This window comes from Neodiprion pinetum, chromosome 4 (assembly GCF_021155775.2).
Source record: "Neodiprion pinetum isolate iyNeoPine1 chromosome 4, iyNeoPine1.2, whole genome shotgun sequence".
Taxonomy (NCBI): domain Eukaryota; kingdom Metazoa; phylum Arthropoda; class Insecta; order Hymenoptera; family Diprionidae; genus Neodiprion; species Neodiprion pinetum.
Window position 1 is genome coordinate 41,781,637 of NC_060235.2, and position 26,074 is coordinate 41,807,710.

Sequence of the window (26,074 nt, forward strand, 5' to 3'; positions counted from 1 at the left end):
AGAAGGTGAAATAATTTCTTTCAAATATTCTATATTAATTATATAATATTACTTCATAATATTAAAGAAAGTGTAAAAAAAAATATGGTTATCCATTTTAAAATGACCGAAGACATGAACCAAATATTCTTAAAACAGGAAAAAGCGTGAAAGTACGAAGGAATCCCACAAATAATTCATAGCTCAAAAACGACAATTGCAAAGGAAAAAGGAAAAAAAAAAATTCCAGCGAAGTTAACATCCCTTGTATGATACGCAAGAATTTTCATTTACTTGGAAATTGAATATGAGAAAAAGAAAGAAGAAAAATACGTCCGACACAATTATCTACCAAGTAATTTGACTTTCACGAATGGATTGCAAGCGAATTTACCCCATGTTAAATATTATCGTTGTAAACGTTTCACCAGGAAATGAATCTAACCCGCAAAAAACTGAAGAAAGAAAAAAGAAAAAAAAAGGAGAGAAACAAAGTGAAAAATGGAAAAAGAACTCCTCCTTCCAGATTGCGTCATTTCGTACGATGCCTTGGAGCTTTCGTCGGCTGCACTGAATTCCTGGACGCGCAGTGTATGTATGTATATATATACAGGTTTGTACAACCCTTCAAAGCCTCTGCAGCAACGTCTGTAAAACGTATCGGGCGAAGGTGGCGCGGTGGTGATAAATAACGTCAGGTGGGTTGGAGGAGGAGGAGGAGAAGTAAGGTAGAAGGTAGAAGGTAGATTGAAGGTGCACTCGATCTCGAGTCGGAGGCATACGGCCAAAGTCTGTATAGGACGCCACACACCCGGAAGCTCGGTTCACTTTGACTCTTGTAGATACTTCGATTCGGAGATTAAAAGGCACGTTTGCACCTCGACGGAAGTGAATTAGAAACGAGGAGAAAATTGGGAGCGGGGATAAAGCGGAAATTATACAAATTACACGGTAGGAGCGGCAAATGTATGGTAAAAAAGAAGAAAAAAAAAAAAGAAAGGAGTCTCTCTTCGAATTTTTCGTAATAATTTTTACAATACAAAATTATATTCAACTTGACTTTTCGTTGACTTGTTTGTCGTGGACGTGCGAATCAAAAATCACGAAAATACTTCTTTCAATCTCATTTTCAGTACGATAATACAGGTTAATAATATATATGCACATAGCTCGTGAAAATCACAGAAAAAAAATATTGGAGAAGATGGGTTTTTTTTTTTTTTTTTTTGGTCGATGGGTAGAAGATAATTGAGATAAGGATTTTCCTTTGATGTTTCGAATTACAAGCTGGAGGCTGAACGCGATGATTGATTGAGAGAATAATTCGCTACAATTCGATTTCAATGCTTTACGGATTATTACGGGCTCTGCGTAGTTCTGTGCAGGAATGAATATAATCACTTTTCGAAAGACAGAATACCGAGTGATAATTTTTTAGATAATTGAAATTTGGTGAGTATTTTCTTCTCGCAATTGCAAAAGATTCCGTATATATATACGCTTAAGATAAGCGAGAACTCTCTTGCAAGTTTCGGGGGTTGAAGCGCGGGTCGTTTCTTCAATTTAAAAGTTGAACCTGCGAGGGGGAGAAGAGAATAGAAATTTATACAGAGAGAAAAGAATGAGAGAAGGGTTCATGCAGAACAACAACGGCAAGGGTGCAGAAAATTTGGTGGTACTGGGAGGATGAAATAATAAGCACGAGATGAGGTAAGAATATAACTCGTGAATATTTTTCAAGGATTGCTTTTGTTTGTCAATTATTTACGTACGCGCAAACATTACATTACGGTAGAGTACAAAATTTCAAGATCGGTGTTTATTACCCATGATAATTAATTAAACGCAAAATCTGTTACACGTTACGTATATATACAGCTGAAAATGATTGAGGATAATGTAATTTCAAAGCTGAAGTTTCGTTGTATCTTTTTCCTTTTTTTTGGAGTCTTTTCTTTTGCACCTACATTTATTATCTGTATTCCGTATTAATTAGTGTTTTATCGTTAAATAAGCGCGAGGCGGTTGGAAATCGATAAATGATTTTGCCCGCAGTTAAAGAGTCACGTGTACCTATACTCTTAAGGTGAAAAGAAAAAAAAAAAAAAAGAAACTGAATAAATAAAAAAAATTTTCCATACAAGAGAATTTTTGTGAAGAAAATTTTACTTGAGATACAATTATTTTCATTAAAACTATTAAATATATTTTCAAATCGATAAAATATCTGCCTAGGTATACATGGAATAATTAGTATCTGAGATCGAACAACTGATTTTTTCAGTCTAAACAATATCGGGAAAAATTTCAGGCTGCAGTAATAATCATCATCGCATAACTGAACACAAAACCGTCAATCCGAACACTTCCAGGGTTGAAAAAAGGTCGACCAATTGCTGAGAAAAATCGTCGGCTACATAAAGCGATTCAGCAAAATAGTAGGTACGATATTATCCCGAGCCTCTGATTCGATTCGTTCACCTCGCCATTCAACTCGAAGGTGGAAGAGGAATGGGAAATATTGCGATCAAGACGGAGTCAACTTTATACCACATGAGCAGAAGATGCGTATAACAGTAGGACCTCGAATCGTAGTCGATTAAAACGGTCCATGGTTCGATTTACAGAGAAACGAAATTCGATCCCGAATAATTAAAAAGTAGAATTAAAAAATGTTTTCATATTTCCCGCAAACGCGGAAAAAAGTGTTACTTTATTCCCGCAAAATGAGGGAAAAAAGTTAAGAGGGAATAATATCCAACTTTTCTCCCGCTCTACAGGTCAAAAAAGTAACATTATAATCGAGTCGGGAATAATATCACATTATGCAACAAGGGAATAAAGGCGACTTTTATTCCTGTGATACATATAAGACTTTATTTCCGACTCAACTCAGGAGCGCAATATTTATTTGAAAATTGGGACTCTTCAATTGGATTCATATTTCCCGCTGATTTGGATTTGCTTTTTTGACCTCGAAAAGCGCGACGAAATTGGCATAAATTTCCCTAAAACGCATTTGAGGTAAAAAAATTTAACATTACAGTTAAGTCGGCAATAAAAATTCTTTCTCTTTACTGCATATAGTTATATTTATCGAGTAAGAATTTCTTCTCTGCATTCACGATGTAAGGAGACTGTAGTGTGTAGATGTTTATGTTTACCCCTTTCAATCCTTTGCTTCCGATGAGAAGCCCGTAAGACAGCAATGCCGTCTAATAAATGAGATGCGGGTGTGCAAATCATTAATCTACGAGAGAATTTTTGTTGAGAATATGTAAATTTGAACAACTGGTAAATTTGAAAAATTATATTTATCACATGAATTCTTTGGTGAACTGTTTCTTTTTTGTTTTTTCTCCCTAAATGACACCTACAGCCTTTTTTAATTCTTCTCAATTATCCGATTCGATTTACATAGTTTCGAATAAAAAAAATATATATATATATATATATATGTATAATCAGCCCGCAGACGAGTTTGAGAAAATCGAGGTTCTACTGTATGTAAACACGAACCGTCTAGCTGTAGATCGATTTGCTGCGGGCAAAACGGCGGCCGTCTGACCAACGACTTGGTTCTACTACTTGCGGCGTTATCCACGTTACCTCCGAACTCCAGGCTCAAGGGACATAATCTTATTGATGGTCAAAATCGAAACGAACGACAATGGATTCGCCCATTCCGCGGGTCGGGTTCCAAGGGTCAAGCTGAAGGAGGGAGAGAAGTGTCGAGAATTCCGCGAGAAGCCGGTAAAAAAGTTGAGCAATAATTCACGAGAAGAGGATTTTCTTTTCTTTTCTCTTCTTTCTCTTTTCTTCGGAACAGAAAAATTTATTAACGATTCGTCGTTTATTTGTGGGAATTTTTTTGTAACCCAGGGTTGGAAATTTTGTATTTAATTATCTGTAGCTGATGCGGTACATTTTGGGGATCAATTAATTAACCGATCTGATATCGCGCAAGAAAGAATTGCAATTAAGAATCGAGGCGGAATTAATTTTTCTTTTCTCATCCCCTTGCGGTTCTTTCTTTTTCCGCAAACTCTGTTTTTTTTTTTTATCCATTTTTTTTTTTTTTTTCCGCCGCGGTGCAATTAAAATCAACTGCAAATCGAAGTCGTGGATATGATATATTTATACCGGAATGAGACTGCGATATTGAAGTGAGAAATCTCGAAGCTAGGACATAGCAGCAAGTGGGGGGGGGCAAGGAGGAAGGATATATAATCCTGGCGGAGGGTGAATAAATTTAATTATAAGATAAGAAAAGAATTACCAAGTCAAGGAGGAGGAAGATTTTGTCCCATTTATGTGGAGAAAAAACGAGGCGTAATAATAATAATAATAATAACAATAACGTTAATACGAGGAAAAAATGATAAAGGAAAGGCGACGCATTGAGAAAAATGAAAACAGAAAAAAAAAAAAAAAAACGTTTCGGCTTCTCTGAGGTGATAATCGCGTGCTTTTAGCGATATGTACGCGTTCAATGGAACGTTTTAACAATCGTAATGGTTGGCATAAGACGGGATAACGCTGCGAGAAAAAAGTGAAATAAAAAAAAAAAAAAAAAAAGAAAAAGAAAAAGAAAACTGAGGCAAAACCCAGCTGCCGTATAACAAAGGCACGTTTTTATCTGATTGTGAGTAAATTTTATTATCAATCGCTACGACGCACGTCTAAAATCAAATTATGAGGATTTTTTCATTCTTTGTACAATCTTCAATTCAATCTGATTTATATACTTTTATGTAGATTTGGATTTTTATTAGACAGACGGGGTAATTCCACAGAGTTGATATTAGAACCTAACTTTTTTTTTCTCTCTTTCCTTCGATATTTATCTATCAAAGATGTTTCATGCCGTTCTTTTTTGCATAACTTTAGGATATTCTAGATAAATTCAAAATGGCAGATCAGATATCGCTTAGAGAAAACGAAAACCACCACAATTTTTCCGAAAATGAATGTTTGTAAACCTTAAGAGTCGACTCTGCTAAAACTTAGTACGAAATATCGATTTTTAAACTGAACGATCCAAGTTGGGCAACCAAAAATTCAGAATTCGTAAAGTTCGATTTTTATCTAACAAAATCCTGCACTTTCTAAAACTCTCTTGATATTTTAGATCCGTGGTTTGAATTTTGCAAAATCAAGGTCAGCTTTTGGTATTTCTAACTATATAGCAATTTTCGTCAAAAAGTTACACGATTCAAAACAGAATTCGATCATTGTTTGACCGAATTCGGTTTCAAATTGCATTCAGACAAATCCCATTTCCAAAAATCACTCCAATGCAGAGTGCCTCATGTTCAAAGTATTGATAAGTTCACGTCATACTAAAAGCAAGTCATTCATTTCTCTAGATCCGAAATATCAATTTTGAAACGGTGAAGATCCAATATTGTAAATTTTAAAATTAGAACCACTGATCCGAAAATCATGTGGAAATAAATTTTTCGGTTTTTAATCCATATTGACGTTCCACGTTTTGGGAATTATAATTTCAACGACAGATTTCGGAAAAAATCGAAGTAAAGCGCTTTGAAACGAAATTCGACAAAAATGGGTTTACAATTTATCAAAACACAAAATGGCTGCCGCCAAAAGTTATCAAAGGGTTGTTTCACTCCCTTAACCAAAAGTCGGACAGTTATAAACGAATATTTCTAGCCATTTTTATCATCACAATTCCCGTACTATTTTATCAAAATCAGAAGCAGACCCTTCTATAAGGCGTTCTCCACCAATTCAGCCACTTTTTTTTAACCCTCTCGGATCTGTTCCATAATTGGTTATACAGGAGTACTACTTAAAGGTACTCTCTGTGAATTTTTTCCGATTTTTGAACTCACTCGTTTCGGAAATTATAGTTTTTTTTTAACCCATATATCACGGAAGTTCAATCTCGGGCAAATTGGGCAAAAAGAAATTTAACATAAGAATGTTATTTGTTTTCATAAACTATTTAATGTGATATATGTTATATTTTTAATGCCATCAAAAAGACTTGATTCCGCAAAAAAAAAAAAAAAAAAAAAAGAGAAAAGTATCGAGATCGACGATGCCAAAAAACGGCCAATATCAACCCGTATAGTAATGAATTTTACTCACACATTCGTTGTCGACGATTCATCCTCCTCGAGGTTTTCGGGGGCTGTAAGAGCCGGCAGACTTGAGGCCTCGAAAGGGGGCCGAGTGAGGTCTGAAAAACAATGAAAGGGGATAAACAATTCGATATGAATGTCAGGTCGGTCATTTTGAGCCCAGGTTTCCTCACCTATTCTCGAGTCATAGTAGTCGCTATGACGTCCGAAGGGTGGAAGGGTCTGTTCCTTGCGGGTCGATGTCCTTTTTCTGGGGCCGAAAGTCGCCTGCAACGAGAATACGAAATGGAGGTCGGTGATAAGACGAGGTAACGACGCCTTCCGATGGCGTGTCTCGATGATAATATTTACTCAGCTACAAGCTCGCATCATGACGACGTCGTAAATCGACCCAATTTCAACCTCCGTACATAGGGTACCATCGATAAAAAAAGATTCGTCTAAATGTGCAAATTTATTTTACAGGTGAGAGATGGTCGGTGATAATCTAGGTTAACCCCATTTCGTGCTTACATTTTTCCTTACCTACGATTTACTTGAAATTTTACACAAATTGGCATTCGGGGTCGCTGATTACGAATCTGAACTCAAAATTCAAAAATTCACAATGGCTGACACACAAAAACAAGAAGAAAAATGTTAACAAAATTCAGTAAAATTTTTATCGTTCATATAAAGTTTATGTATAAATTGGTATTCGATTAGCAGAAAATTGTTTTTTCATGAAGATGTACAAAGAATTTCGACCATTTGTTTATATCTGCTATTTTCAAATACATGATCGCGTGTACAGTATGAAGTAATCACGATGTCCGAATGGAAGAAAGATATCACAAAGGTGGAATCATCGCGAAATCATCAAAAGTCGAACACTCAAAAACTGACAGCTATGCCATTAAATGCGCAAAACTTTAGACAGAGTCATGGATTTAATACCGAAACGAAAGAATATTGAACTTGGGGTTTCAATTCGCAGGATATAACCGAAGATCTACTTTCGTTAAACTTAGGTATTATAAATAACGGATGTATCATACATGCAAAATGAGGTGAACTTTTTCAGTATGAATATTGGTATCAATGCGGTTCAATAAGTCTACAAACGTATAAATCTGGTTGTGCGAGTCCGAAGGGATCAAGTCACTGGAAATCTCGGTTTAAAGAAATATTTTCAATAATATTAGACGTTCCTCAAATCGTCTAATGTACTTCTCAATAACGTTGCTTTTTTCCACGTGACGTACTCAGACGATAAAGAAGACGGAATAAAACCCTAAAGCTTATACGCAAGATGCCCAAACTGAAAGAAAATCTTTCCTCCTTTCTTATTTGGTCTGAAAAGCTTATTCAATACAGAATCAGTCCCGTTTTCAACGGTCAGTTTACAGACTAAAAAAAAATTTCAGGATCGCAAACCTAGTTCCGTACAAACACGAAGAATTACACAAGTACGTTAAAGAGATTCTCTTTGTCTCTGTTTCTCTGAAATGTACACTGGAACGGAATTTCCTATTTGCTTTCATTTATATACATATGTAAGTTGAAGCCTCGAAGCCCTCTATTCTCAGGAGTTCCCAAACTCAAATTGAGTTTTCTGGAAATTCTCTATACTCAAAGAAAAAATTTCAAAGGGCTGCCTGCTCTGGATCCGATTCTCTCTTTGAGTCGCATCACTCATAGATCATGGGTCCCGACCCAATTATCCGACTTTTACCGATCAAAAGACGGTATACAGAGCGTCATTCCTTTCGAAAAAAAACAACATGCAAAGAGAGGTAAAAAAAAGGTCAAGGAAAAGAATTTTCTTGAATAAGTTGGCGAGTTGACGAACCCAGGCTTCATTTCAATTACTTGGTGCTAAAAAATGGCATAAAAATCGCAGGGAAGGCTTGTTGGAAAAATGAGTTACCAATTGTCGTGACAACACTTAAGACACATGGATATAAAAAATTTTAAGAGCAGATGGATGTTACTTTCAAAACAAGACAAGCTAATATTTGACGAATAGAACGTTTCTCACAATGTATAATAAATAAATACTGAACTGAATATTTTCGTGCCATGTAGATCGGGAAAGCATTTCACACAATTTCTTGAATATGATTTTTGAAACAAGTTTTCTAAACAAATTGAAGAAACGAAACAAATTTGGCCAATCGTGACGCTACTGACACTTGCGCTCGGTCTCTATCGGAAAATGTCCCCATGACGTCAGTACTTGGTTATCGGCGCCATTTTATCACCACATAACCTAAGTTTTTAATTTTAATGAAGGAAAATCGAATTCTTGGTGTTTAAAATTACTCATGTCACATGAATTAATTAAACATAAACAACAATCTACCTGTTAATCTACCATCCGCACGGAAAAAACACGATCAAAGATCAGCTCTCAGCCTGGTTACATTAGTTTGATTTTTTTCCACCAGATGACGAATCGCAGAGTGCTTCCCATGTTGCATTTTTTCTCTTTCTTCGGTCAAAATTATCGCAACTTTTGACTATAATAATTCGATAAATATCTAGTTATACGTTAACTACAGGAAAAATATCGAGTCTCACCCCACCAGCAACCCCCTGAATTAGTCAAAATAAGCTTCGCGGAGATCGCATGCATCGATGAGATCAGCAACGGTGCGAAATCGTTGCGTGTGACGTTCGCCGCGGATGACGAGCAAACGATATTATCCCGAAGCCTTGCAGCCTAGACGCCTACATAACTGCCACGCCAAGGCGATCGATCGATTAGCTTTAGTGTAGGCTGGTACATACCTTCGCCGAATGGATGTTTGCGTCTCGGCACGTACCAGCCAGCACCGTGGGTATATCTCGAAGTACCTGCTGTCTATATTTCATGCAGTATCGGCTCGAATGGCGAGGGGAAAAGTGGGCCGGAGGAGCGGAGGCGGGGATTTTACGGAGAAGCTCTGGGGGATGATGATTATTTGATCGGTAGTCACGCGCTAATTAATATCGCCCCGATCCCGAGCCTCATCGTCCTTGTTATTCGTCATCGGTTCATTTTATCGGGAGTTTTCGACGAAGGTTCTAAACGCTAACTATCTTGCGCCGGCAGATAGGCAACCGAAGTCACACGCTATAATTATGTCATGTGTAACTGAGATTGCCTATCGACCGGCGCAAGATCGTTAGCGTCGTTAACCTTCAAGGAATCCTACAGATATACCGTTCGAGTGAAACCAATGCGTTTCAATTCGACTCACCCCTTTCTCTGTACGAGCTTTAAAATTTAGTAACGTTACCGTGATGGAACAGTGAAGCAAATATGACTGTTTTGTTATTTTAGAATGACTTTGAAGGTGTTGATTTTCTAAATCGTCAGTATGTTTCGCTATCGTTATAGTTTTACTTTGAAATAAACTTTTTTCTGAAAAATGCATCGTCACCTTGACCTTGGAAACTTCAACCCCGTCTTTCTCTAAATTTTTCATAAAAATATTTACCACTTTTTTTTTTCTCGTCAAAAATTGACCTTCCCCGATTAACTTCTCACTCATATATCTTCTCGGGTTACGAAACTCCATACATTTACTATTTTTATGGGAAATTCAAAACGTACTATTACCTAGTTTTTTAATAGAATTTCTCGTAGAATATTGTGGTTTTCGTTATATATCTGCTAGGTTTTGAACTTGTCTTCAGTAACTTTACTTTGTAAGAGAAATGTGACGTCTAACCATGTTTAAGGAATATAATTTCATACAAATTTTTCGTAGATATTCATAATCTTACAGAGAATCGTCATTTGAAATCGATATTTTTACTGCGCGACTCTATAGAAAACACAATTTATGTGTTTCTGAGTTTCAGATTTCCTCGATAGGTGTAAAGCCACATCCAAATTTCATCAACGGCTGTGAACATAATGAGATGAGAAAAGAACGACAAAGAAAAGCTCGAGTGTCGTGCAAAGAAACAACGTAAAGTGTTTTCCTGTGCCTGATAGTCTTGAGAGAGAGGGTTTTAGTGTTCACGTTGCGCTTCGCCAAACTCGTACAATTGGCTTATCGGTTCTTTGTGTCTCCGTAGAAAGTTGCCAAACTCGTTGATCATAATTCCGAGTATAAACAAGCCTGATTAAATTTAGCGAGTCTGCAATTTCTTCGATACTGCAGCACGTTTTAAACTTTCAAGGGGTCAATTTGTGTAACGCACACGCGATAAGAAAGAACCGAGGCTTTTTACAACTTCTTTTCAACTACCTACTCGTCGGCGGTAAGTGTACAATTGAATAAAAGTTAAGCGTATTAGTAACTTGTCAGGTTATACGCCATGCCGTGTTATTTCGTCGATATGTTGTGTCGACAATTTAACATGCATATCGGTATGCGCCTGCATTTATGCAACTCAGGCTCCTCCTCACCGATCGAAACTTGTTTCACGATCGACGATTGCAGAAATTAAGAGACAAATGTCGATCGGCAAAATGTGTTCCGAGTTGTCGGAATTCAGGCGGAGATCGACAAAATGTATCCTGAATTGCATAAATGCAGGCGGATCTACCTTGCAAACAACCTACTATATAACATAGGTATACTTGAAATCGTGAAGATTTATCTCGAGCCTCGTCAAGGCCAGTTGATAATTAGTCCCTTGAATTCAGAGGCGTAAGAAATGGTGAACAAAACGATTATAAAAAGGTTGCAACGAGGTGAAAGAGCCACGTAGAGTCTCGGCGGTGGATTAAGTTCTCCGCGAGATCCGGCGAACGTCTGACAAAGAGAAAATTAATGCAAGTGACGAAAGTACAGGAGGGAATTCTTCAACCCGAGAAACAGCAGCCCCGAGCAAGTATAAGAATTCGCAAGAGTCAGTGGCGCCTGCTATATACTCGGCGACTCTCCACAGCCACTCGGAATTACGCGTTCTCTCTCTTAAAAAGCCCCGTCCGCCCACCATTTGTATGTCAGAGAATCGGGACTCGTACCCCCTAATAACCCTAATGTAGGGCTAATGGTGCCTGGTTCGCCCACGGTCTGCAAGTACTTGGGGCTAAATACTACCGCACCACCCTCTTACGGATTAAATCGTAGCGTTTCGCCGGTAGAAGACGATTTAAAGAGAGAGGGAGGTGGTTTACAGTTTGGTAGGTCTAAAATCATATCTATTTTTAGGAGTTTTTTTTTTTCTTTTTCTTTTTTATTTTATTCAAAGAGTACGAAAACACTTGGAGCAACTTGAGTTTGAGGGCTTCATTATTTATATTATTTATAGTTTCCACAACATTTTAGAATTTTTCCATTCAAATCAATAACAAAATGGCGACTTGACGCATATAAGTAGCGAACGACCACATTTTCAATCCGGTGGGGCAGATTCCTCGATTCATTTCTATCCGACCGACTTAAAATTTTGACACAATCTTTGAAACTTGTTTATCGTTTCGGGCTCGTGGCTAGATTTTCGTATTTCGATCCCAATATTTTTTTATGTATATTTTTTTGAGCAATTTTTTGGTCGAAATTCGAAATTTTTTGTTCATGATCGTATGTATATGAAAAAAAAATTTTTCCATCAGTTACAAATTGGACAGTGATGTCAGGAGAAGCGCCACCGCAAAAGCCGTCGAGTTCGGAGTCGTTGGCTACTTATATGCGCCATGCCGCCATTTTGTCATTGATTTGAATAGAAAAATTCTAAAATGTTCTTGAAACTATAAACAATAAAGGCCTCAAACTCAAATTCCTCCAAGTGTTTTCATTTTCTTTAAAAAAAAAAAAAAAAAAAAACTCCTAAGCATAGGTACGATTTTAATTATACCAATTGAAAAATATGTTTTATGGATCAATGGGGACGCACATTCACCGATCGCAATCAATTTACACTATGTGATTGAATTAAGTTTTTTTCAAATAGCCACTTTACCATAAGAACTATGATATACACAGTGACTTGAAACTTTACTATTGTGAAAGTTCGGTAACATAATCATTAGTATGAATTCCAGTAGAATCCTAGTATTCCTGTTTTATCACTAAGCGATGTACCGACCGAGTAACTAAATCGTACGTCACATTTCTTTCCTTTTCGAGTAACGAAGTCGTTTCAAACTTTGGTAAATGTAGTATAGTTTATCCAATCCAGCTCGTACCATCATCAGGAAAAAATATAAAAATTGACTTAAATACTGTGAATACACTCGCAGCTGATTGTAATTCTAATCTACAGTCAAGACCCACGTACATTTCATATCTTTTTTACGGATTTTCAGCTCAATTATAAAACCTATGATTTTTTGAAAGTTTGGAAAAACGAGAAAAATTCATATATGTACATAATTTGCGAAATTTATTTATAAAACTTGAAGGTCCAAGACTCTGCGAACACCCTTAAAGGAGGTACAATTTTTGCCTAGCAGAATTCATAAGAGCAAACTTCACTCCAATCACAGCATGCAGACTGCATCGTTCGATATCTCTACGCTAGCATTGTCCGCAAAATCACGCTTATAGATCGTTTCATGAATTATTCAAACCAACCGATTACTATATATGCCCATACGTGCACATTGTGCAGGAAATGGAGATGGATTGATTCACGTTAATAAAAAACCGTTCATCCAATGGCGAGGCACGGAGATCCGAATGAAAAACACTAATTCGCTGCTTATAGCGAGTACTGCAATTACTATTCACCTTGTCATTTGTACCAAAGATTCTTAAGCTGATTATTTCTACAGTGAAAACCACTCACGATACTTCAATCGCAGAAGATTGAAGGATCGATAGATCTAGATACGCAGATCAATTTAATCACGTAATTGTGTATACCTACTTTGGAATAAAACGGTAGAATACTGATCAGCTTCCAGATGTAATCCATTGCAAAACTTGTTGCAAATATTTCTTATGGTGTGAATTTTTATTCACCGTTCATGAGACGGGTAATTTTTATTTGCTTCTCACTCACTCATCGTTTTACATCAAAGGTTTTCATTTCCAAGTAGATACTAAACTTCGAAACTGGTTAAATACACAAAATTTAATCACAACCGCAAAATGACCATACACACACACACATATATACATATATATATATACGCATATTCTTCGGATTCCTTATCGGTAAAGTTTTATCTAAAAATTGATAAAAAAAAAAAACGAAAAGAAAAAAAATCTAAGATATCTTTTGATCTGACGATTCTTCGGCATGATTCAAACCGAAGTAATTTTTCACTGATCATTGTTGCATTACACATTTTTTTCCACCACGTGGCAATTTTGCACCGGCTCTCATCGAACGACGCTGAGAAAGAATTAAGGAGAGGATTCTTAAACGTCTCGCGAGACTGACCGAGACACGCAGACTGAAAGAACGTCCGGATGTAAATAACATTATAATACTACCGGCGTGTTTTCCCGGTTGCGATAGTGAATCATGGTCCGCGTTGTGTGTAATAGGACGATTTGAAAGTAGCAGAAGCGACGCGGTGACGAAAAAAAAAAACGGTTACTCCTTTCCAGAGGATCGGTATATAGGGCATTCCCTAGCAACCCGACTAGCTTTCAACCTCGTGATTTTTAATTCGGTTAAAAAATTTTTTTTCACGATAATAACGATAAATAATGTATAGTCGATTCTCCAGGATCACCGATATTTTCAGTGTTAATTGTTTCCGGAAAATTTGATTTCTCGTGATGAACATTTTAAGTTCAGCTTCGGTATTAAGTACGTTTTTCTCTATTTTTCTTTGTTTTGGCTAGTTTGAAAATTTTCGATATTCAAAGGTCAAAAAGTGAAATATTTTCGACTCTGTAACAAGCATGTTAATCGATTATAAAAAGGCAGAAACTGGTTTTGAGCAGAAGATTTGACGAAAGTGTGATTAAGAATATTGAAAAAATTTGGCACATCACCTCTGTAACATAACTTCGCAACTTGCTTCCTACAGAGTGAATATATTTAACAATTTTTCAAAAATCATAGATATTCGAAATTTTCAAAAAACTTGAGAAAAAATGGTTTCATCTTAAAACAAATTTTAATAAGATGGGGAAAAAAAAAGAAACTACCAAGAGCGTTGACAAGTTTTCGGAAATTTCGAAAAAGACGCGGTAAAATTCTTTCAACATCTCGATAACAGTGGCGTAAAAAACATAAAAACAAAAAAAAAAAAAAAAATCCGCAAACCAGGCGTCGGAAAGTCCGCACTTTGTTTCCGCGAAATCACGAGGCTTCTGTTGAGCATGTGTGCGTCCAACACCGACAAACGGCGTAGTTTTTCACAGGGTGAGAAGGGGAAAATTCCCGTTGGGAGCCGAACGAACCGAGGCGGCGACGACGAACTTCGGTCGATATTTAATTATCCGCGAGGCGAAATTTCTCGTAATTGGATCCTTTGCACAAGAAACATTATATATACATACATGTGTGTGTATCTGTTTCAGTGTGTGTGTGTGTACAGGTATAAATATAACAGGACCAGCCCCACCGCCACGCGATGCGAATAAAAAGGAAGAGTGAAAAAAAAAAACACATTTTTTGTTTTTTGTTTCTACTTCCCTCCATCAATGACACGCCATTATGCGCGAACAGGTGGTGGCTGATGTATGTAAACGTACGTTTTAGCAATAAACAATAAAAACCATCTTATCATAGTGTTTAATCGACCTAACGAGGCAGCCTCAATTGTTTTCAATTTTTCGGCATCGTTGTTATTGCATAAGTTTGTGACGCGTTCAATAAACATTGTCGACGTATTATTATCAGCCGTCAGAACAATTTAATTTATCATCGGATTCTTGGATTTTTAAAACTGAAGGAGGAAAAATTAGCCACAAATTAAACAGGCGTATGGTAAAAATGAGAGAAAAAAAAAATCCTAATATCGCTATCCGATTGGATGAAATATGTACGGGATGTCGAAGTGAATAAGAGAACAGAAAACAAGAAACAAAAATAAAATACGATGAACAAATGATCGGTTTTGGCTGGATTCGGTAATCCTAGCCTTATATTTTATGCAATTCACTATACGGCAAAGAAAACAATAAATACGGATCTTCATGTGCGTAAAATTAATCAACTATTCGATACAGGAAATTACGCGTGTCTTTTCCAACGAAAAGGTTGAATTCTGTGATTCGTCAGACATTTTATGTCAGCTACAAATAGAATTGAACGGTTGGTATGATGGAGAAGTCATAACATATCACAAGGAAGTGGTTATTTAAACACTATCGCGGTTCATGTTCCGCGATATGCATTTTTGAAGTCGTGAAATTCATTGTATGCGATGAGACAGAAGTGTTTCAGAATCGTTTTGAAATGAAAACATGAATAACGCATTGTGAAGAATTTTATTAAATACCGTCATCAGGGATGTATTAAAAGACTGTTTTCTATTATACCATTAATTAACCGTGTAATAAGAAAGTCATTTATTTACCAAGAATCGTCAAGTCGATGGAATGAAATTTCGCCCAAGCAAATAAATTTTCTAATTACAAACGCGTATAAAACGTCAGAAGTTGATTAACTTTTGTCCACCTCGTGGATAATAAAATCCTCGACGAGTCGAGCCGAATGATTTATTTACAAATACTGTAATAAAACGTTTTTCGTTATACGAAGCGAGATAAATTACAGAAATTAAACACAAATTACTATCAGCATAAACGGATTATTCGAAATTTGCACCCAACCGCTCAATGAGAAAAAATTTCTCTTTAAAATCTCAGTCCTTGTTAACGATTTGTTCATTTCCTGAACGACAATTTCACGCATTCTTAAACGACAATTGGAAACTTTTTGATCTATAGAGTGAGATAATTTCAATCTGAAGTGTGGATTTCAATTTCACTCCAACAATACGGCACATTTATTTTCCCTGAATTTATCCGAACTCACCAAGTTAAATACGCAGTTTTGAAAAATAAGGATCGGTATTACATAGCTAATAAGTATAAACATCCTTCAACTAATTTCGAATTATCAAACTATCCCCCCAATGTTCATTTTTTCCAAATTGTCTTTTTTAAAAAGGTATTGCCGCTTCCATAGGCATTTTTCATCAGTTTCAAAAGCTGCAAGCGATTAGAAAGCAGAGATCAATAATTTTGGAACGCATTGAAACGCAATCTTCTCGCTGGAATAACAAAAAATCTGTGAAACGTTGATTTATTCCTCAAGCGAAAAGATGTTCCTCGGGGAATGATTAATAATTACCTATATACATATATGTAGAATATAAAAAAAAAAAACAGAGGAAAAATCAAAAGAAAAATTGTCGAAATATGCTTACAGGATGTTTTTCAATGAGACTTTGAGCCCTGGCAAGAATTCTCCCGCCAAATTCGTCCTCGAAATGAGGATATTCGGGAGAATTCGAGGCGATTGGCTGCGCGAACGACGCCCGATGATCTACGGCGTCTTGATCCTCCTCTATATCCTCCTCCTCCTCCTCTTCGCTCTGCTTCCGATCGTCGATTATCTGATCCTCGGTGAGGGAAACGAGGCTGTTGTACCAGTGCGCCCCACGAGTCCTGTAAGGAGAGGGTGACTCGTGGAGGTGGTTCAACTCCTTGCTAAAGCTGAAGCTCCGCCGAATCGGCGCCAGTCCGCGATTTATCGCAGCCGGTAAATCGGCGCTCCCTCTTATCAGCGCGCCGAACTTTCGACGAAGCGACGGTTTCCGTTCAAGCTTACCGCTCTCCGGTTTCGACTTTCCACCACCTGCGGAAAGCGCAAAAAATTCCTTAGCTCCGGTTCTCGTCAAGTACTCTAGGGATGGCAGAAAAGGATGTAGGAACGATTTCTGCTCGATGTTTCCTCCGCAAATTTTCTCGAAAAATCGTTTCAGATCACAGAAATAAAATTCAGTTGAGAGTATTACAAATTTTTTGTCCTTCAGACGCGTGTGGAGACCGTCAAATAATGCCAGAATAGAGGGGAGAGTTAAAATTGAAAGGGGAAGGAAAAATTTTACTGCCAATGTTTTCCCGGAAATTTGTCTCGAAATATCGTTTCAGATCGCAGCAATAAAATTAACTGGAGAATATTTCAAATTTTGTCTTTCACATACATGAGGAAATCGATAAAAATTGTTCAACTCGAGTTCTCGTGTTACTTGAAAACTCAAAAAAGAGGCAGAATTGAAAAATGAAAGGGGAGAAGCAGATTTCCTGTTCATTATTTTTCTGGTAAATTTTTTGTGAAAATCGTTTGAGAGCTAAGGAAGAGATCAAATATTAATACAAAATTTTTCAGAGTTTATTACGAAAGAGATCGAAATTTCACTATAACCGCTGAAATTGAATTTCAGCAGAAACGAGTATCCCTTAATGTAAACTTCAAAGTGAAATTCTTCTTCTAGATATTTCGAAAATTATAAGATAAGCACGTGGAAAAGACCAACATATTTGTGTAAAAATGTTGGAAATTGAAGTGATATGAAGAATTTTGTGGACATCGAGCTGATCAAAAAACTATACTTATTAAATATGAAAACTTGAATCACCTGTTTTGTATTACTACCTGAAAATCTCCACAATTGATTTATGAAACAATTTTTCCAACAATATTTTCGAAAAAGTCGAATTTCACCCAAGCTGAAAATAATTAATCTACCTATTCCGTATTACTGCAGTTGTTCAAATCAACTTTTTGCACAATATATCTAGAAAAAAGTGTACTAAAATGTCTGCAAATTCGACCCGACTCGAGTTTTTGAAAAGAAAATCTTATCGGTAAGACAGCGAGTTCATAATTTTTGTGCTAAATTTGTCCCAAACTAAAACAAAAAATTGAACTGCCTATTCTGAATTACTGCAGATGTTCCAATCAACTATTTGTACAATATATCTAGGAAAGAAGTGTACTAAAGTGTCTGTAATTTTGACCTGACGAGAATTTTTGAAAAGAAAATCTTATCGGTAAAACAGAGAGCGCATAATTTTTGTTCTAAATTTGTCCCAAACTAAAAAAAAAAAAATTGACCTGCCTATTCCGAATTACTGCAGATACTCCAATCAACTTTTTGTACAATTTCTATACGAAAAAAATATACTAAAATGTCTACAAATTCGACTCGACGCGACTATTCGAAGAGAAAATTTTATCGGTAAAGCAGAGAGCTCATAATTTTCGTTCTAAATTTGTCCCAAACTAAAAAAAAAAATTGACCTGCCTATTCCAAATTACTGCAGATACTCCAATCAACTTTTTGTACAATTTCTATACGAAAAAAATATACCAAAATGTCTACAAATTCGACTCGACGCGACTATTCGAAGAGAAAATTTTATCGGTAAAGCAGAGAGCTCATAATTTTCGTTCTAAATTTGTCCCAAACTAAAAAAAAAAATTGACCTGCCTATTCCAAATTACTGCAGATACTCCAATCAACTTTTTGTACAATTTCTATACGAAAAAAATATACCAAAATGTCTACAAATTCGACTCGACGCGACTATTCGAAGAGAAAATTTTATCGGTAAAGCAGAGAGCTCATAATTTTCGTTCTAAATTTGTCCCAAACTAAAAAAAAAAATTGACCTGCCTATTCCAAATTACTGCAGATACTCCAATCAACTTTTTGTACAATTTCTATACGAAAAAAATATACCAAAATGTCTACAAATTCGACTCGACGCGACTATTCGAAGAGAAAATTTTATCGGTAAAGCAGAGAGCTCATAATTTTTGTTCTAAATTTGTCCCAAGCTAGAAAAAAAAAAAAATTGACCTGCCTATTCCGAATTACTGCAGATATTCCAATAAACTTATTGTACAATTTCTATAAAAAAAAATATACTAAAATGTCTACAAATTCGACTCGACGCGACTATTCGAAGAGAAAATTTTATCAGTAAAACAGAGAGCTCATAATTTTCGTTCTAAATTTGTCCCAAACTAAAAAAAAAAATTGACCTGCCTATTCCGAATTACTGCAGATACTCCAATAAACTTATTGTACAATTTCTATAAACAAAATATACTAAAATGTCTACAAATTCGACTCGACGCGACTATTTGAAGAGAAAATTTTATCGGTAAAACAGTGAGCTGTCAACTTTATTGCGTGTCCAAGCCATTCAGGTAAGTTTACAAGATGAAGCCGAGACCTACATTACAGGAGGCATGACCACAATATAATCGAGTACAAGAGTTTTACTATCTTATCGGAGCACCGAGGGACACGGAAACATCTATAATTAAAAAACGCAATAACAATAAAAAATAGAAAAACAAGAGCGAGCGATAAGCGAGCTCGACGCAACGGCGGCGAGTGCTTTTAACATGCTGTCTTCTTTTTTTACCTCGGCGAAGGTTAAGCGACTCTGGAGGCTTAATGATTGGTTACAAGACCGTGAAAAGTTTTCCGCGCACGCGAAAAATTCTGAGATAAATTTTTACAACAAGGTAAAATTAGGGCGAAAAAAATTGTTGGCAATTACAACAAATTGAAGCGAAAATACAGGTAATTATATCGGACGATCACAAAGTGCGAGGGGATTACGCCGGTAAAGTACAATAATTATTAATTATGTTCTCAGAAAATGTAAAATAAAATTTAACAGCGAATCACGTTTGAAATTCACGGGAAGGAATTTATACAAACGCGTAAACCGTATTACGAAATCTAAAGCTAGTCGACAATGAAATTTCATTCCGTTTAGTCATCGCGATGGATTTTGGCACCGCCAACATATCGACTTTGGGCTGATTACGGCCATTTACACAAGAGACTCGAAACGTGTCTGCGGCGGTGAATTTTGTCTGTTCGTTAATTATCTTCTTTCGTGTCTTCTAATACTGTCGTCAGCAGTATTATTTAACTTAAGGATTTTCAATTTCAACTATTAATTCAAGTTATTTATCAATATACGGAAAATAAAGTACTGAAAATCCATGATAATACACTTGTCGATAGATTTCGTATCGCAAATTCCAGCCTAATGACTCGACGTAAGGATTTATAGATACGATGTTCTAAAGAAGATTCGCCTTTGCGGTTGATTGCGAGATTACATTATTGCTCTCTGCAAAGCTAGTCGCAAGTTTAAATATCCAACACTTTCGGTATACGCATAAAATAGAATTAATGGCGTTGAAAATTTCGCGAATGAAATTATTCTAAGAGTGCTTAATTTCAATTCTTTGTTTTTTTTTTTTGTTTTTTTTTTATTTTTAGAAAGTCACGAGGTATCCAATTTAAAGCTTGGCAATCTAATTATTTCTCTGATCTACCCGACGATGGAAGAAACTGAGTGAAAAAGGTTGAAGCAGAAAAAAAAAAAAAAAGAAAAAAACCAATTTAACAAACTACGAGTGAATTATAAATGAACGCGAGGCAAAGACCGAGAAATCTTTTTTATATCTCTTAAAATAAATTGCACCGTTATTTCTTCTTCTCTATTTCTACACTTGTTTCTTTTCTCTTTCTCCTCGTTCCTATTCTCCCAGAATTTTTTTAATTCTCTTTTTATTCTCTCGTTCTCTCGCCATTCTTTCCAAATACCCGAAACAAAAGCCGGAGATCTTAATAAACGGAGGTTTCTTCGTCAACTTTTTCCGCCAACCGTGCAGATATTTTTTTCTAATTATACAGATTTTAATGACAATGTTTTCAGACCGATTTTAATCAGACTTAAGACACAACGATTACGATTATTTCAGAAAAATTACGTGCCGCAATTATTAGACAAGATGAATTATCCGAGAAAAATTTGAGCGGTGTTAAAATTAATTAAACAGTTCCTACAAATTTTTTCAATAACGGCGAACAAATAAATCATAAACGTAATATGCTTGCAATCGGCTTTACAGAAACGACAGTGAGTTTATTACGTGAGTAAATTTCGTAGTACGAAAAGCTCGATAATAAAACACGTCAACGACAAGTATCGACTATTCTACACCGCTTCCGTTTCCGGTCGAGGCATGGATGACGTCTCAAACCGGATGCCATCCTGTTGACTCACCGAAGAATTCGAATCCAACTTCCGTCAACATCACGAACGATATTATTTATTCGTCATTTATTGCTCTCCTGAGCTCAAATTGTACCAATAAAAATTCATTCTCTATTTACCGGAAACTCACTGACATGTGACGATAAAACAATGATTAATTTTTTTTTTTTTTTTTTTTTCGCCACGGAAGTGCAATTATACGTTTGAGATCTTTGTTCGTCAATCAATAAATTCCAAGCGTGTTTACTATACGTTAATTATCAAAATTTCTCCACCAACGAATTACATTCACAAAAATACATTTTTGTTCCATATGTTTATTTATAACAATTGTAAACAATTATGGATTCACAAAAAATCCTAATCATTCCAAAGTTCGAGTATTTTGTTTTTTTTTTTTTCTTAACCCGAAGATGCAAAAGAATTCAGGAATTGTGACCGAAAGGGTCAACGATCGATCGATGATCTGAATTATAGTTACCAAGAATTTACGATTGTATTATTTTTTAATTCCTGTATCGAAAATACGTCGCAATCTATTCTGTTTCAAAGTTAGACTTCGTAGCCGAAGATCGTTAAAAAAGATCGTTATCGACATGCTTCAACTCAAACTCCATGGACCTCGAGAAATTTTTCAAGTTTTGCAATTTTGCAACGAGACAGGATTCGCTAAGGGTGGTCAGTCAATTCGATTCAGAATCAGATGATGACGATTAACTTGTTGTTGACAAAATAAAACACAGTACGGTACAATTATAGCTAGCTAATTAATCCGCCATTTTGCGTTTGGCTAATTTTTTTACCCTCCAAAAGAGTGCCGATGAAATTTTTTTTAAATCATTTTGTACAATCTTCATCTTCTCTAAGAATAGTTGTAGCATAATTTAAACCGATTTCTAAGCGAAGAAAAGTCCCATCGATTAAGACCAAAATCCTGCAAATCCGTTCATTCGTTCACCAAATATCGCGAATCAAAAAATTACGAAGCTGAATCTAGGATCTAAAATCATCATCCGAACGTTCGAAATGTTAATTCGAATGAAACAAGGAAGCCAAGTCAGGAAATGAAAATTATTCTTCAAAAACCTCGAACTTCGTAACGCTTTTACAAAATTACGAGGATAAAACTGAACTCAATCTTTCTATTTCAAAAAAAGTTTCCAAAACACGTTTTAGTCGCAAGCTCCGGCAGCTAGTTTGAAAAAAAAAAAAAAAAAAAAAATCAATCTCACCGTCAAAAACACCGTCAAAAACGACTTTTCACTCGCACGAATTTCACGTCCCAACAATATTTCCCTCCTGTAATTTTTTCCCCATAGAAAATTGACAAATTTCCAAATCATCGATGTATGATTCACCTGTTTTCTTCATCCCCTGAGTTGTATCCTTGGTGGTTTTTACGTTACCCCCCGTATCCTTGCCCCCCTTGTATGCCTTGCTCTTGGCGAAGTTGTCGTTGCAGTTTCCGTGAAGCGTTTTCTCGTCTTCCTTGCCCCCCTCTTCACCCTCGTCGCCCTCCTTCGGTGACTTCCGGCCTGCCCCCCTTCCCCTCGTCGAACTCTTCTTCCCGTCCTTCCGCAGCGTCATTATTCCGACTCTTCGTGAAAACAGAAATACCCAAGAAACTCACAAAACTTCACTGGCTCACCGATCACTTGCACTAATTCCTTATCCCTTCCACTCTTATTCGTCGTACTTATGTTTGTTTATTCATTTGTCGTTGCTGTTTTCTTTTTTTTTTTTTTTTTTTTTAATTCTATTTTCTCGATTTTAGGTCACTCGCGTTATTTATTTATATTATAGATCCGATCGGGTCACTTTTAATTTTTTTATTTCACGTGTATATAATAATAACGATAATAATAAATAATATTTTCACTTTCCGACAACGTATTCTTACCTAATCAATGTCGAGATATAACGTATCTGTTGGGTTTCAAATGTTCAAACTTGCGATAATCAATTCAGTCTCGATCGACGATCATACCTGTACCTGCCTATATAATACCGAAATATTGACCTTTTGTAATTTATATGTGTAAAGACGAGGTTATGTAACGTGATGCTTGATCGATAATCACGCCTGCAACGTATAACGCGGATGAAATAATTTCCGTTATATCTTTGCGAACGTCTTGCGAGGAGTGGAGAAAGAAAACAAAACGGCAAGTCGTCGCGTATTCAAAACCGATGTGTACAAATTTTCTTGCCTTAATAAACGTTTCAGTACGAATTTTTATATACCACGATTTTCGGCGGTCTCAACTTTTGACACCACATTCACCGACGTTGAATAACCGTCCCCCCAAAAAATTCTTTCATCTCGGTAATAATATTTGAATTTTTTTTCATCACAGCGAAAATCTTCGAAAACTCGCTAAATTGTGAGGTTAATTGCAAGTTGAGAGGCGAGATGGGCAACAGGTGTCGTTATTAAATGGGGAAAGAGAGAGAAAGAGAGAGAGAGAGAGAGAGATATCGTATCGAGGACAAATCGAGTCGGTAATGAACGGCGTCTTGTCGCTGCTATCACTTTGCCTCCCCGTCCTCCCCCCTCCTCCTTTTACTTCGACGCGTGGAAAATCGACGTGTCTATCTATACACTCGTGAAGCCGCGATCATCTCTTACGGGTCACCGATCAAAAAACTCGCTTCGCTGCGAAAAACGTGTCGAAAACGGCGCACGTTTCCGTCCGTTGTCTTGAAATTGTATCCTCGTTTTTTTTTTTTTTTTTTTTTTTTTTTTTTTTTTTTTTTTTTTCCCGTTTCTCGTCGACAAACGGTGATCACGACACTCGGAAGCTTGCAAGCACTAGAAATTTACAACGGCGAAAGCTCGAGTTTCGCGATCGCGGCTGGGATCGTCTTTGTCCAACGATCCCGATCGAAAACGCCAGTGACTCGACAGTTGGCGAACGTACGACGCGTGGTTCAATGTCCGTAATCAGACGTAGACTGATCGCCGAATCTTCCGCTCGCTGGTCGCTGCTGTACTGCTAACTCGCCAAAATTCAAGACTTGCCCCCCACCCATCAACCCTCTCGCTGTTCGCAGGTTGCCTCATTCAACCGGTCGTTCGTTTCGTTACTCGATCGACGATGTGTGAGATATTCTGTTGATCAGCAACGACGACGATCGAACTTTGGCATTTCTTACGAAACCGCAGAGATTTGTATTATTGCTATACGCACGTTGCGTCAGGTGAATATTGAGTTACGGATGATGTGTGTAAATTAGGGTGGTAGTTGTTCACGGTGTCGATGTATTTTTGCCAGACCATCCCCCGAATCAACTTCAAACAATTCGAAAACGATCGAATAATTTTTTTCTTTCAGATTTTTACACAGAATCTAAGATAGTCCGCATTGCGGACGAAGTTTCTTGTGGATATTAACGTGGGTAAAACTTTTCTTTCTCGGTATATATTTTATTGCAAGAGTGACAGTGTTGCAAATAATCTGCAACCGCGAGGCTTTGGTGAGAATTAGTGCCGATGTCTGGGAAAAAAATACACGTCATCGTACCAGGCAATATAGACGAATTGGACAACCTCGAAATCTGACCTTTTTTTTTTTTTCATTTAGAGGAAGTGCAATTCGTCTAGATTGCTCCTCGTACGATGATGTGTATTTTTTTTTTTTTTTTCTTCATATAGTATCACTAATGCCGACTAATACCTCGCGGTTACAGATTTTTTGGAACATTGTTACTTTCAGGATAAAATATATAGTGCGAAAAAAAGTTTTTCTCGTGTCATTTCCATAAGAAACTTGGATCACAATGCGGGCTATCTCAGACTTGGTGTAAGAGTCTGAAAAAATTTGGCGACTCTTTTTAAATGATTTGAAATTGATTTCAGTGATGGGGCGGTAAAAATTCGTCAACACCCTAAACAGAAGAACAATTTGTGAAAAGATAAATTACACGTGTGGGCAGGGTAAAGTGTTTTACGAGAAAATGGTTATTATTATCTGACTATGGAGAAGAGATCATTGATGGATAAAAAAAAAATTATCCAGATTATGCGATATGTCGTTTTCCTGGATGTAGTTGAATATGTATAAAAGATGAGGAAATGAAAGGAGAAAATCTTGAAAGATGAATTGTACATTTGTAAAGTATGTACAGTGTCGTACGAGACAATGGGTATTGTTGTCTAGAGATGAAGATAAGATGATTCACAGATGAACAATTTATCCAGATAATATGAAAGATTGTTTTCCTTGGTGAAGTTATCTCTATAAAAGATAATATACACCCAATTTTCATATAAATAACCGATAAGATAACGATAAAAGTATGAAATTCTTGATATATTGAGAAAAAAGAAATTTTGAAAGGCGAATGATACTTTGGATAATTCGAATGATTATCTTGTATCAAATTGCCTAGATAAGGAACAGTACCAGTTCATTTGTGTAAAAAGTGCTCAGCAGTTGATTAAATATTTCTATTTGTTTGTCAAAATCATTATTTTAATGAAATCTTGAAAAGTTGGTTATTAAATTATGCCAAATATGATTTAAAAAGAAACGTGTTGCAGTGCATTTGTCGGAAACAGATTTTCTGACCATAAACATTCGTCATCGCAGATGAAATCAAATGGGTATATTAAATTTCGAACAATTCTAAACCAGTTGTAAACCAGTATAATTTTTTCCTCCTTTTCTAGGAAAATCGTTGTACGCAGATTGCGAATGATAAATAAATTCAAGAAATACTCAAATATCTTGGTAATATTGGTGAAAAAGCGTTGATTCAACCGGTTTCCGATTATTGAGAAAGTATTAATACCGATTCAAATACTCGTCACCCAACATCAGATTTTATTTACAATTAGACGTAAGAACAAGTGTTTAATCTCCGGTGCATTTCGAGCCTAGAAATCGGATTTAAAATCCAACAATTTCCAACTAGAAAATAATTATTATGCGTCGATTGGGATCGAAATAACAAAAATCTGCTTATTCAATCCCGATATACATCGTTGGACGAAAATTGATACACATACCGAGGTGTGAAAATGGCCCGAGTTAATTCTCCAGACCT

General features: G+C 36.4%; 1 protein-coding gene across 8 annotated transcripts in view; it reads right to left on the bottom strand.

The window, feature by feature from the left end:
* LOC124217630 (pleckstrin homology domain-containing family G member 5) overlaps positions 1-26,074 on the bottom strand; it is a 168,235-nt gene that overhangs the window by 136,545 nt on the left and 5,616 nt on the right. For 3 of the 8 annotated variants that reach the window (XR_006882871.2, XR_011176971.1, XM_046623514.2), the window contains exons 1-4: positions 22,384-23,579; positions 16,354-16,784; positions 6,263-6,356; positions 6,097-6,187 (exon numbers count right to left, since the gene is read on the bottom strand). Coding sequence is in view for 1 of the 8 variants with exons in the window: in XM_046623514.2 (XP_046479470.1) it covers positions 6,097-6,187; positions 6,263-6,356; positions 16,354-16,784; positions 22,384-22,612 (845 nt within the window). In the remaining 7 variants the exon portion in view is untranslated. Of the gene's footprint in view, positions 1-6,096; positions 6,188-6,262; positions 6,357-16,353; positions 16,785-22,383; positions 23,580-23,654; positions 24,150-26,074 lie in introns of those variants that run through there. The other 5 variants (XR_006882869.2, XR_011176972.1, XR_006882868.2 and 2 more) reach the window with 5 other exon arrangements.